This window comes from Centruroides vittatus, unplaced genomic scaffold (genome assembly GCF_030686945.1).
Source record: "Centruroides vittatus isolate TY-2023 unplaced genomic scaffold, ASM3068694v2 contig_391, whole genome shotgun sequence".
Taxonomy (NCBI): Eukaryota; Metazoa; Arthropoda; class Arachnida; order Scorpiones; family Buthidae; genus Centruroides; species Centruroides vittatus.
Window position 1 is genome coordinate 2,918,339 of NW_027122207.1, and position 15,653 is coordinate 2,933,991.

Here is a 15,653-nt window from a genome sequence, read left to right on the forward strand (position 1 = left end):
CACCAGCGTATCATAACTGTCATCTAAAAACACCATTTACCTAGTGATCTTCACCAGTAATGTGAAGAAACATGTTACTAGATTCTAAGAAACAAGGTTTCTTGTTAAAAAGCGGCAAGTTTTAGTGGGTACGAGGTACACAAAGGGACTATTGTAAGGTGTTGGATGACAGGAAGAGATCGTCCCAACAGCCCGATCGTATCTCCCGCAATGTTAGCGGATACATAAATCACGGAAACTCTAGTCTAGAAAAACAACGCGTCCGACGTCTCTGTTGATGTAGAGAAACGATAAATCAAAAGGGTGCAAAATTTGGTTCCTAAATATATCAAGAACCGGCAGTTTACTTCGAGAAGACTTGTCACCTGTTCCCTGTTGACAATCCAAATATTTAATTGCATGTTTTATGATGTTTACTGCTCGTGTAATTTGTAAGAATTATAAAAGATCTTCGAAATGATACATTTGGGAACGAAACCATAAAAGTTTTTGAGTTTTACTCGACATGTTTAATTAAGATTGCAGAATGAAATACTATTAATCCTTTATACTACTAACTCTCTTTTCCTCTCTCAACACACAGACACACACACACACACTTATTTTTTTTATCTTTCTGATGATAAATGGTCTAGAAAGAAAAACAACAATGAAATTAATTTCTTTTCTGGCTGAAAAATTTTCTTCCAACAAGCGATAGTTCTGATTACAGCATAAATTACTATTCTAATAAGAAATTCTTTACTATTATGTCCTATTGTTATTTTTGAATATAAATTGAATTGCTGCTCTACTATTTAAAAATTTCATTTATCAAATTTTTAGAGTCAATTGCTAATATTATATTCATTTACAATAAAGCATGTATGTATATATATTATTTTAGTAATTACATTTTAAATCGTTGCATATAACATACTATACAGTAGAGCGTCGATAAGTGGAACGTCGGTAAGTGGAATGGCCGGAAAGTGGAACGATTTTCAGTCGGACTGTGTCGTGCTGAATCGAATGTTTTTGATACTAAATTTACTTCTAAAGTATAATTTTCATGTTTTTTATATTCTTTAATATATTTATTTTGTTTGTACAAAATGCAGAAATAATTTTTAACGATACGATAGCCTCGATGATTATTATAAAAATTTTCGTTAGGCTTAAAATCGACGAAAATTCAACACGAAGCGATACGCAACGGAGAAAAATTCAACAGGAAGCGATACGCAATGGTGAAAAATTTGAACATCGGACAGGTTAATGTATTTTTTCGTACAAAGTCGGAAACTGGAACAAATCATTAACTGGAAGGACCCCAGTCCCCAATTGGTTCCACTTATCGACGCTCTACTGTATTTTAAAATTTGGCGATTAATGTTTTCCATCTTCAATCATTAAGAAATATTTCTCTTAGACGTTTAATAAAAAAATAAAATTAATTTTAAGCATATATATTTCAATTATAAAACGTATTGATATATTATCATCAGGTTTAATTCATCGGTAGAAACAAAATGTTCATATATTTCATTTCTTCCATTACATATTTTCAAGGAGAAAACAATTTTCGATATAATTTTTAAAATTATATATATAACAAACACGTGTTTGTTTAATAATAATACTGTAATATTATAATATTTGTTAATTTGTTAATTTAACATTTGTTAAATATATATAAACAAATGTATAGGCTTATATACACATAAAATTGTTAAAGTTCGTTTTTCTATGTATATGTACTGTACAAATATTTTATATACATTTTAAAATATTTTTAACATATGTCGAGCATTTTAAAAATATTTTAAAGCCTTTTTGCTACAAACTTTTATCATATGTATGTAAATTGTTGAGAAAGAAGCGTTCGATGATGAAAATTTAAAAACTCAGAGCGAAATATTTTTGATTTTGTAAGAATCAAATTAAATTGATTATTTACAATTGTTTAATAGATAAGCAATAAAACTTATCATTAGAGCTGAAGTTTAATGCGAACATATTCTATCAGTTGTTGATCTAGAGAATGAAATGATTTTTTATTTTTCCTATTTTAGCATAAAATTAATATAGGCTATTTCACTAGCTAATAATATAAGAAATAAGTTTTTCCATCAGATGATAACACCTAAGTTGTCATTTAAAATTTTCTGAAAATCTCTATAAATTATGCAATATACGGCGACTTTTTACGTTTTCTTTCAAAATCGATATTACAAATGTTCACATCGTTATTCACTGATTAAAACTCAGTTATATTATCGATTCAAGTTTCGTGAATTTTATTTGATTTTTTTTTCAAATACTCTCGCAAATCACTTATTTTTAAAATTGCATTATTCTGTTTAAAATGTATGAAGAAAATATTCACCTTTATCAAATCCTATATTACATTGAAAGCTTTTTTATCAACTATATAAGGACTATTAATGATAATCTGTATAGTCTGCGATCATGTTAAATATTTTGGGGTGTGAAATTAAATTGTATCTCTTCGTATTCCTGTCCATCCCTCTTAACCAGCTTACGTCTGTGTAGTCTCAGATTGCTTTCCAACCAGACACACATGTATAATAGGACAAGCTAAGGGAGGAAACTACATTCTATAAGTGTGTTTTCCAGACGGACAGGCAATCTCCTGCTGTATGCAGGCATATGTCCCGAAGCCACACGCTCGAAAAATCTTTCTAAAGCTCCCTGTTTTAAAAGCAGCCACATGTCTTTCAAAAACGCAGCCATTCTATAATATTCTCCTTCTTTTATATAGTAAAACTGTCACAGCCTTGGGCAGAGCGATAAGACGGTGGTTTAATAATATTCCTATTGGTTGGCTTATAAACTTCTATTCACTTGTGCCAAGACATTATGTCGTTCGCACTTTGCTTCTATCTTTCTTCGTCTATTCAACCCATAGGTATCTTACACTGGTGATTTTATTACAGTTTTCCTTCCATCTACACATTCGCTGTGCACAGGATACGCGTCATTGCTCTCCATCCTCATGGCGCCTGCTCGCAACCATTACTGTTGCCAAACGTGCTGCTGAAGCATCTAACGGCAGGAATTGCAATGGTACAATCAAGTGCAAAGTTTGATGATCGGAGGAAAACGTGCAGATTTTTAAGAGAATGTTTAATGATATGTATTATTACTGTTCTATTTTATTTGCTGTAAAAATTGTTAAATCCGAATTAAATCCTGCCTTATAAATTTTTAGAGCATAGTAGTTCTATATGAAATAGTGAAAAGAAAATCCATCGAAAATCTGAAATTTATCAAGATTTTCGTATTTCCAGATTTTAATTAAAGTTGATGCTTTACTCATTATAATATGCTAAATATTACAATTTTTAGTCTCGAGTGCAATTTATTAAATGCTGAAAAAATACGAGGAATGAGAAAAATAAAGGTTTTTTCCCCCCAATATATTCCATAAAAAGAACATTTGTCTTCTTTTCGTTTAATCTAAAAAAGAAAATTTTGGATCATTCATAATTGGTTTGGGGATCTACATGTATTACAGAATATGTTATTAGGCTATTTAAGTTCCTCTGCATTTGTTAAATTAAAAATTGACTAATAAATCACCAGCTGGCATATTAAAATTCCCAAAGATCTATAGACGATTTTATGGTATCGTATTTAATTTAACAGTCCTCACCTACTTCAAATGCTCTCATTATATCGTTGCCAATTCCTAGCGTTGCTTTCTTTTAGTACTAATGATATCAATCCTGTGATTTGCATATACATGTTTGCATACGCACTTACTAAAGCAAGGGGTAGAAAAGAGGCCGCTATCTCGTATGTCATCTGTCTTGTATGCTATCGTGAATCATGGAGGCTCACCGTTGTATAAATTAACATATAAATGGGTATTCTGGGAGAAAATGAGACAGCCCAACACATTATTGAAATCATTTTGTCTCTACCCTCTCCTCTGACCCCCTCGTGTTCTCTCTCTCTCTCTCTCTCTCTCTCTCTCCACTGCGATATTTTCTTAGATTGTCTATTTGAATACCAATGTAAGAAAGTGGATAGTGTCTTTCTCCAGTTGAGTTGGAGTTTGGAGACTTACAAGAAATGTTACACCGAAAACTACCAATACTTAGATTCTCTCCAAGTCATATAACTGTCAAAGTAAACAAACATGAAATGTGCGATGAAGAGCATTCAAGAAACTATGCTTGGAATAATGGTTTGTCATTGGAAATTCTATGGCAAATAATTTGTTAGAAAGCCTAGGAAATTTTGTAAAAGAATAGAAAAACCAATTTGCTAATCTGTTAAAGTGGTGATAGTTGAGGCGTTTATATTTATTGTTAATGGATGCAAAAGCCATTTCTTTAGATTTTTACCTCATACTAAAGAAGAATTTATTTTCTTTTGTACTTTATTTGATGATGTCTAGTATAATCGCCAGACTGTTTCAATTTAATGGAAATATTCGGATGGCATGTCTTTCTCTTCTCTCGCTTACCCGGTATAGAATAATATGACGGTCGAATAGCATGTTTCTAGAAAATTCTGTTTATAACATAATCCCATTTCTTCTAAATAGCTGTAGCCCATTTGAATGTTATAGCTTATGTAATTCCTTTCGTATAATGATCATGAGCAAGTTAGAACTTCTTTAAATGTTCTTTCATTATTCGTACGTCTTTAGTAAGAATCTTTTTCATCCATTACTTTCATTTTAGTCTTTTTATTTTTAAGTTATAATAAATAACTCCATTTATATAATAGTTATTTTTAAAACTGCATTCATAAATATTAGTTTTTACTACATAAAAGTATTCTTTAAAATGCTAAGATTTATGAATGTAGTTTTAAATTATACGATAGGTAGGATTAAACATTCTTTTTTTGACGAAACTTCTATGAGGTTTTAATGTTTTATTAAAACTTGTTCATATTTCATTTTTAAAATATATTCACAGACCTACTTTGAAATTATATTAATTCATGCGGTATGCATTAATTTATACAAGACTCGTCATAATTTAAATTTAATTCTCTCCATTTATCTTAAAGTTGCTTAATATTCTAGAAAAATAAAATAGTAATAATAATAACTTTTATAAATATTTTACAGATTGCATGAACATGTTAACCCACTGAAGACAAAATTGGAGAGAATGGAATCAAAATCCAAAGTTTCTTCGAACCGAAGAAATTGGAAGTGCAAGATTCATATTGATAGATTATGGCTATATATCATGTATCTTCTCCTTATAATCTGGACAGGATATCTTTGTCAAGCTGTACATCAAGACTCGGACATCTATGCATCATATACAACTTACAACGAGACAATCAATTTTACTCATATGGCAATAGATCCACAAACTGGAAGAATATACGTCGGAGCCACAAATTGGCTCTATCAATTTAATTCAAGCCTAGAATTGGAAGCATCTGTACAGACTGGACCTGTGATGGACAACATCCAATGTTTTCCCACAGACTGTAGCGGACAGCAACTATTTTCTTTAACTAACGTCAACAAGGTACTAGTCATCGACCAAGAGGTCAGAATGTTATTGGTTTGTGGAAGTGTTCATCAAGGTGCTTGCCGAAGACATCATCTCGAAGATATTTCGAATTACGAGGACCTAGTGCCCGTTCCTGTATCATCTAACGATGAAAATTCCTCAACATTTGCCTTCATAGGACCTGCTCGATACGCCGGATATCCATCGAGAGTTCTATACGTGGCTACTACCAATAGTCGTTTAGGACCATATCGCGATATGGTCCCAGCAATTTGCAGTCGAAGTCTTGATCCAGCTCGTCTTTTTACAGTGGTAGAGAAATCTTTCTCTTCAATCGCTCGAGTTGATATAAGCTTTCATCTACGTGATTACTATCTGGTGCATTATGTCTATGGCTTTAGCTCTGGTGATTTTATATACTTTGCAACAACTCAACGTAAATCACATCTGAGAGCTTTGGAGGAATGGGGTTACATTACCCGTTTGTCGAGAGTTTGTATATCAGATGCGGGTTACAACACTTATACTGAAGTGACCTTGCAGTGCCTAGGAGCTGATGGAACAGACTATAATCTGTTGCAAGATGCTAGTTTGGTGCGTGCCGGGGCCGATCTTGCTGCTGATTTACATATAGAACCAGGAGCCGATGTTCTCGTTGGTGTATTTGCAGTCAGTAAAGATCATACATATCGTACGTCTCCTAATTCTGCCATGTGTGTTTATGCTGTAGCTGAAGTAGAACAAAGATTCACTGAAAACATCCACATGTGCTACAATGGCAGTGTTCTAACTCGAGATATGGATTACATAGCCGGTGGAATCAATCAATGTCCCGAACCTGGAGTAAGTATTTAAAAAAGAAAAATATTAACTTCATTTTAATTACGTTTATTCACTAAATAGTAATATTTATAACAATTTTTTACTTCGATTTCGATGGCGTATATATATATATATATATATATATATTTTTTTTCAAAAATTTATATTTGATATTTTAACTATAAAAATACTTAAGTAAAGCGATTACATAAAATCATACAGAAGAATCTAGAATTAAAAGAAATCATCGAATATCTATACAAGTTTTCAAAAAAGAAAATATTCCTGAGATGCAGACATATAGGTATTTCAGCATCAAACGTTTTTCGCATTCAAATTGCTGTGTACCTTTTTTTTTAAATCCTTGTTTGTGGTTTGCTGACAGTTCGATAATCCTTTGTTTGACTTCCATATAGCTTTGGCATTCAAAGCATGCACTATACCTGAAGAATGTATGATCGATTCTAAGATTCGTTTCACAAACATGAAATATGTAAGACATTTTGTTTGCATAGATTATGTTTTTTCACAATATATTTTCATTTTTAGAGCCGATTCTTCGAAACGAATACTTATTAGTTTGGTCAGGAATAAAGAAGTTTGTTTATAAAGCTCTTTAAAAAATACAGATCCCTTTGAGATTTATTATCTTTTAAATAAATCACGTTAAACTTACTACTACAATTTTATAGACTTAAATAGTCTTTACACCTACTGAATCTCAAAATTTATTTTTCTTCTTTTTAACTCTTTTGAATTTCGGCTCTTACTAATATTCAATGAATTTAGTTGATAATTGCTTACTATTTCACAACAATCTTAGATAAAATAAGGTAGATAAAATAAGGTAAAAAAAAAAAAACTTTTTATAATGATATAACTGGGCTTTTTATTCATATTTATGATTTGTAGACGGGTTATGAAAAATCTGAAAATCTTTCGATTCAGAAATAAACTTTAAAACAATTAAATGGATTAAAAACAAAGTAAGTGAACTTTATACAATCCAAAAGAGCAGCATCGATATATTTAAATATTCCATCACTTCATAAAAAGATCAACTAAGCTGCAACAAAAACCTTATCCCGCCGTGAATTAATCCTGTTGTGGAAAAACCCGTCATCAACTAGATCTACTTATCTCTCGTCTTTTGTGTTCTCTTCCGTGTTATTTTTTCCTTTTGTCTTCTTTTGTTCATCATCTTCATTGTATTTTAATAGCGTATTGATAAGAATAAAATAAAATGCACTTTGACTACCTCATAATTTAGCAAGTTTGGGTGTTGCCTTGTTGCATCACTTCTAGACTAATTTCAGTTATTACCAGCCATTGTTCTTTGTTTTTTCTTCACTCATGAATTTTCTCTAATCCAGTAATTTTTATTACTATCCTCTTGAATTTCTTAAATATAGGTACTTTTAAAACGAACGTTATTATCCCTCGAGGATCTATCCACTCTCTTTATTCACGAGTTATAAATTATTTTGAAAAATTCCTAACAAAATTTCTAAAAAACAAAAATAACTTTTGTAAATCACAAGATTTCTAAAAGTTTGTTTTTAAATAACTTCTTACTAAGCATTTAAAAAAATATCGACATAAATTTTAATTAATTAATCAATTTATTTAAATATCACGCATCTCATAATTTGTTATTAAAAATATAATTTAAATTTCTAAATTAAATGAAAATTATATTAACTAATAAATAAATTTTAGTTTTTAAAATACATTATTATACTTCTTTTATATGTAGATATCCTATATTTATCAATGAAAATAACTGGATAAATTTTTAAAGTTAAAACGAATAAATGAAATAATAAATAAAAATTAATTAATTAATTGAATAAAATTTAATTATTATATAGAGAATAAATATAAAATATTTTTAAAAATTGTTATCTTTAATTTTAATTAATTTATTTTCCTAAAATATAAATTCTAGACATCAAGTATTAAATGAAAATTTTAATATTAAAAATATATATATATATATATATATTGTTCTTGTATTACCGTGCCAAAAAATAGATCAACCAATATCACAAAATTAAAAACCAAACACAATCTTTAAATCTGTCGAAAAGAAACAGGCTTAAGTTGAAAATAGCTTTGAATTCTAAAGCTTGGAAGCATTGACCTTTCTATAATATATAAAGTGGCCCAGGATCGACTTTCAACAAGAAAAATTTCAATTTTAGTGTTGTTATTTATCTTTCAGATAAAATATATCAAATATCGACTTTATATATATATATATATATATATATAATATATATATATAAAACATATAGGGTACTGTAAATAAACACATACATACATACATACATACGTATGTGTTTATTTGTGTGTTTGTATCTACACAAGCTCGCACAAATGCATAAATATGTATAATCATATAAATTCGAAGACAACATAAACTCTATCGTATATTCCATATAAAAATAAGTAAACGAAGAGATATAATTTTCCTTAATAAAATTATAAGAAATAAATTAATTAAGCGTAAAACGATTAATTTTTTCTTTTCTTTAAAAAAAAATTAAATTTTCGAATTAATGATTTTTATTTTTGGCTTCATCAAACTGTTTCGGATTCGTTTGATAAATCGACGAGAGACGAGGAACCGAAAGAAATTCCTAGATTGATTTTTTCCCCTTCTTTTTTTTTTTTTCCATTTCGAACCGAGAATTGCGAACAGGAGCGTCGTTAGTCGCGATGAGTCGCGAGAGTAGAATTTCAAGCGAACTTCGATTGCTCTTGATGTTCTAATTGAGCTTGGCGTCGCGTCACAGACATCGTGTTTGCTGTCATATTCCATATCCTTTGGTCTTTCTCTTCAGACAGTACCACCTGGCTAAAACGACTAAGTCGAGAGTTATTTATTATCTCTTCACAGTTCTTTCTATTCTTGCCATTTTTCATTACTTTTAAACTAGTGAGAGAAGGAAAAAACTGTTGTTAAACGCTCATTCCGCTAACCCGATCTCCTTTGAAACCACGTTAATAAGAAACGCTTATCAATCATCGCTAGTAGAAAAAATATATATATGTATCTGTAAAAAAAAACCTGAACTCTAATTTTTGTATTTTTATTTCTCGTCTTTCTTTCTTTATCATTATTTTATTTTTATTCTTTTCTTCTGTTCTTTATTCAGAATAAATAATAAAAGATATAATTACTTCAATGAGTTATCACACAACAGTTTGGAAACTGCAATAAAATATCACGAAACAAATCTAACAAAGAAAGCGCACATAACAATATAATGGAAAAGGGAAAAAATACAGAGATTGAGGGGGGCAAAAACGGAAATTATAGGAATGAAAAGGATCTTTCCACTTGTTTTTAAGAACTGGTACCACAAAAAAAGCCTGTATACCACAAAAAAAAGCCTGTATATATATATACACTGTATATAAAGGAAAAAAAGTAAAAGCGATAACATACATTAAGTTTCTCCGCATTGAATAAACACGGATAGAAAGAAAAATCCCAAAGGGGGAAAAGAATGCCGATAAAAGTAACGGTTTGTGAGTTGATATGGTTCACAGTCCGTTAATTTATCGCCGGTGAAGTATTCGATGCCGCTGGGATAGTTCCATTGTCGTCCGATAGGTGGTGACGGCGTTGCTCGATTAGCTACGCGAATTTTCTAATTGTTACCGTTTTGCAATATTATTGTCCCTCGAAGGCAAATTTACGAGCGGTCTGGGAGCAAAAACACGAAAGAAACGTTTGGCAAAAGTTCTTAAATTTAATCATCTCGAATTATTCTTTTCTCTTCTTCTCTAGGTTTTTTTTTTGTTTTCGCTAAATTTTACGATATTGTACCTTTTTAAATAATATATTACGTGCCCGAATACGACGAGAATACATTCAATGATATGATTTATTAGACAAAAGAAAAACGAAATATTCCCAAGGCTATACGGTTGCTTTATTGCAAAAAAAAAAGAAAAGAAAAGAAGAAGAAGAAAAAACCAAAATAAAAGCTCGATCCGTAACGAAACTAAAAATTTGTAGTTTCAACCATTATAAATTTTATAAATAAGCGAATACTTAGATTTTCGTTTTCACAAAGAATATAAAATGAATCTTGTTTAAGAATATAGTGAAATGGTTAAAAAAAGCAACATGGAACTTTAATATTATCTGCTTGCCAAGCAACCGAGCGCGATAATATAGGCAATACGTCAAACAGAGTAGGCCTAATGTCGCACATGGCACCACCTGCACTATTTTGGTCGTGATATCATGTTTATGTATCGAATCTTCTAGTTATGTAGATTTTGGAGGAGGGAGACTTAGGATATTAAAAAAAATGGCAAGGATTTTTAACCGTTTTTCGACTCGTACTGTCCAAGCGCTTTACTGAAGATTCGATCGTTCGAAGTACGATAACTTTCACTAAAAAAAGATCCGATCGAACTCCAGTTTTGGGTGAAATTTAACAGTGGTTCAATGTAAGTTTTCAACTAGAATTACAAACGTATGACAGTCCCATCTAACGGTTTTTTCTTTCTTTTTTATTATAACTCTTATAAAATAGTTTCGGTTCGAATTTCTTAAAAAAAAAAAAAATATAGGTCAACAAAGATAGAATTTAATGTAAAAAAATCAATGAAAAACTAGAAAGTTTATGATATATAAAATATAAAAATATTATTTTGACATTTATAATTAAAATCAAATAAATTTTTAATCGTTTAATAAATAAAATTATAATTTCAAGTAGAATATTTAAATAATTTTTAATTATTTTGTGCGCGAAATGAATGTTGTATGAAGAAATGAAATACGCATTGAAACAATTAATATATTTGTTTAATATTTATTACAGTTAAATAATAAATTCTCTCTATATTACTTTGAATGTGATAAGATAATTAATTTAAAACTGCAGATTCGAAATTATTAGAAATCATCGTGATCAGATGACAAAATTAATTTATTTGAGGTTTTTCTATATCGAACATATTTGAAAATAACTCTTAAACTGACAAATACAAATAATACAAATTGATAAAGATTATTGTTTTCTAATTAAATGGAATATGTTTAAACTAATTATTTAATTACCATGTCTTCTTTACAAATAACATTTATTTGAATAAATGATAATGATTATTTTTTAATTAAAAAAGTAAATTAATTAAAAATTTCATATAGGAATTTTATTTTTATAATTACAACCTTGCAGATTATTTGTATTAATTCAACATTCAATTATAATTAATCAATAAGTTCTTTCAATTAGAATCGTTGTTTCTTTTACTCTTTATACTTAATAAAATTTAATATAAAATACATTATTGATATATTATAATCCCTGAATAATAATATTGAAGAATTTCGTCGACAGAAATTATTTTTTTTTATTCTTTGCCCTGTCTTCTTGCAAGTGAAACTTGGTAAACATTAACTGAAAATATTCTCCAAGATAAAATCCACTATAATGTAAATGTGTTAAAAATAGAAATCATATAAAATAAATTGAAAAAGATTAAGACAATGTAATGAATTTTCTGTTAATATAAACAAAGATATTTTTTCCGAGTTTTATCCGCGAAATTTAATCTATTTTATGTTACAATTCTACAAACGCTGTAAGATAAAAACAAAAACTTCATCTATATAATTGCTTATGTAGCAATACTTTAATCATTAAGATTAAATACAATTTTACAGATCGAATGAAAAGAAATTCAACATTAAACAAATATAATTCGTTGTCCAAATTATTTTCAAACAATCTTGAACCTTAGTGCAAATATAGAAACGGTAAAGTTATAGAACAAATACAAATTTAGTAATTATTTGATACAATTTTATTTTTAATTAAACTAAAAGTTTCTGCATCGCATTTCAATTGTCCTGCGTTAAAAATTTATATTTGAACATTAAAAAATATAAAAAGAATATCTAAATTGCAATTTTTAATCAATATTTTTGTATTCAACGATATCTTTTCTCATCCTGTTCTTTCACACTACAGTATATTAACTCCTATATCATGTTTTTCTTGTAATATTAAGTTAAATTTCTGCAGCATAATTTTTAAAAAAATATATTTTTAACTTGCATTGTATTATTAAACGTTAATATTATCTGTACAAATCAATTTTAATCAGGTAAAAATTAATGACGTATAAATTAATATTTTAAAAATTATTCTATTAACCAAATTGCACTGAAAATGTTATATATTTCAACAGTTCCATCATTTAATTAATAAATTTAACCAAAATATATCATTAGAAATTAATATATGCCTATATAATTAAGAATAACATCGTGCTAAATTATTTAATAAATCATACTTAAATTAAAATATAAAGCAACCGAAAATAATCGTTACAGGTTATACATGGAAATAAATTGTGTGTCGTTAAGAAAAACGTGTATAATGATAACGATTATTATTTTTTTATAATTTGAATAGAAATTATTTTATAATTTTAAAATCCATTCTTAAAAAATATCACGGTATTTACACACATTAAATCATTTAAAATTATAACTCTGCTACAGAAACTACGTATAGGCTTAATTACATTTACCGCAGTTTTTCTTGCGTGCAATCCACAAACAATTACGCCATTTTAAAATTTACGCATTAACAAGCTTTACCACGTTTAATTATATTAAAGATCATCTCGGTGCGTGAATAAAAGCGCATTTTCTACAACAGGAAAAAAAGGGGGGAAAAAATTAAGAATTTAATCTGGTTCTGCCGAAGTAATTCATAATTTCAGTAAACCGTACAAATTTGAATTACGCCCATACCAAAGGGCGTTATTCAAATTTATCTCTTCAAAAAAAATATCCCCAAGATAAATAAAATGTTCAGAAACTCGCAATTATTTAAGAATGAAATTAAATTTCCGTTTTGGCGTTAGATAAATTACAACATCAACCTGAACTCTTCATAATTCATTCTACATAACGCTGATTTTATGTCATAATTAATTTAATATTTTCATCGCAACATTGTTAGATATCAATGATTAACCAACTAGGTTAAAGTTACGTTATATATATATATGTATATAAAAATTAGGAATTTCTTGGAAAAATACTTTCGATAATTAATTATATTCATGATTTAATTTATAGTAATTGAAATAATTGTCTTATTTATACATATATAATTTGTGCGGTAATTGGGTGAAAACAGATTTTTTTTTGTTTAATGAAATGAACACGAACTATACGGTGCGCCATCTGAAGTAAAGAAACATAACTAATTTACTTATTACAATAATTTGAAAATTTACGTCACAGAAAGAAATTCTGTGACGTAAATTATGAGTGTTAAATTTAGGTTTTAAAAATGAAAATTTATATATAATATATATATATATATATAAGATCTTATAATTTTTTACTTAGTTTTTAAAATACCAGTGAAAGTTTTTAATGATTTATAAAATTTTTTCATCTTATTTTCTATTAAAAGTTTTCTAAAATGTCTATAGGAAAAAAAATTGTTCAAGGAATTCAGTTATTTTTTTCGTTCTTTTAACTTTTTTTCTATTGAATTCGGATGAATTAATAGAAATTGCGCGAAAATTTTTAAGAGTAATTTTCTTGCTTTATACTTTTCTATTGAATGAAACGTAAAATTCTTCTAAAAATGTGGACAAGTCTTTAAAGTAAACAAATAAAAAGTACTAAAATAATACACAATTTAAAAGAAAATGAAAGAAATTAAAAATTATTTTTAAAAAAAAACTAAAGAAAAAACTTATTTTTTTCCAATTTAAAAATTTTTAATAGGAAATTATATTTTAAAATCATTTTGTAATTCAATATAATTAACATTAAAAGTTTTTTGAAAGAAAAAACGGTTTATTTTATAAAATGTATTTTAAAAATTAGATTTAAAAAAATAACCATTTTTCATTCATCATTATTTATTGTTGTTATTATAAATGTTTTATTTTAAATATTCTTTGAAAAATTTTTCTTTAAATTTAAAATTTAATTTATTAATTACACTTAATACTTGAAAAAATTTGAGACTTTAAATAATTTTATCCATCATTATTTTATAAAGAACTCTTACAGAAAGAAGCAAATTTTAATAATAGAGTTTTTAAAATTGTGATTTAACATTTTATTGTTTGGATATGCTCTGTAGTTATAATAAATATTGGTTGGAAACATGACATAGTCTATCATATGAGTTTGACATGAAGAATTTTATGACCTGAAAGATATTATATGAAAATACATCATATATAAAGCCATATATTTTGCACTATCGTGGTGGCACTTTGTCAAAATTTTATTGTGAAACTGGCAAGAAAAATTGCAGAAAAGAATTGTTGAAGTTTGAAAAAATATTTTTCAAAATCAAAGAAATTCTACTGAGATATGTGTATTCTAGAAATGCATTTTTCCAAGTACAGAATACATTAACTCATATCAATGCTTTAAAGCATTTATCAAAATTGCTATTTTTAAAATTGTCTTCTAAACAACTATTATTTTGACAATGTAGATAGTAGCATTAAATTCATCCTGTTCTTTTATTACCAAAATGATAAGATAAATATTATTGGCACATATATATTTTTCATCTTTAACATAAAATATAATTTTTATTTTATTTTTTTATTATTGTATAAAATTTAATCTAAATATGAAACATTTTATTTTAATTTAAATTTGTTATATTTATATAAATTTTAAACAATACAGACTGTTCTGTATTGTTTAAATTTAAAATAGTTTTAATATTTCTCAAATATTTCCATAATAAAAAGCATTGCAATATGAGAATAAATTTTGAATATAACTTAAAGCTATATATATATATATATATTTTAAAGTATATCTTAACTATTGACTTTTGAATGGAATTTCCAAATAATTCATAAACTTTAAAAGGACTAAAGAATTCAAAACTGAAATATATTAGAACATTTTTATAGTAAATAAATAATAATCAATAATGGTAATGTTTAATAATAATAGTCAATTGCTTTAATTAATATATAAACTATTCTTCAATAGCTGATATACACAGCTTTGCTATTTTATGCTTTATTAATAATTTTACAAAGATCAGGCAAGGAGTATCTCCCCCACAACAATCATTAAAAATATCCCTTGAAAATACATTTATTTAAATATAACACATAACTTTTAAGAATTAACCTATAAGATAAATATAAAAATCAACCAAACAAACATAATAACAAAATTTAATTTAAACAAACAAGCAAATAAAATTTTTAATGGACACATATACCTTTTCAAATAAATATTTCATCATACATTATTTTTACTCAATTGAAATGCTACTTGATGTAGAAGTCAAGAAA

The 15,653-nt window shown here is 27.4% G+C and overlaps 1 protein-coding gene across 3 annotated transcripts in view; it reads left to right on the forward strand.

The window, feature by feature from the left end:
* The window catches only part of LOC136975904 (plexin-B-like), a 302,414-nt gene that overhangs the window by 147,408 nt on the left and 139,353 nt on the right, over positions 1-15,653 (forward strand). For all 3 annotated transcript variants that reach the window (XM_067271069.1, XM_067271070.1, XM_067271068.1), the window contains one exon: positions 5,093-6,335. In XM_067271069.1, coding sequence (XP_067127170.1) covers positions 5,136-6,335 — 1,200 coding nt within the window. In that variant the 5' untranslated portion in view covers positions 5,093-5,135. The remainder of the gene's footprint in view (positions 1-5,092; positions 6,336-15,653) is intronic.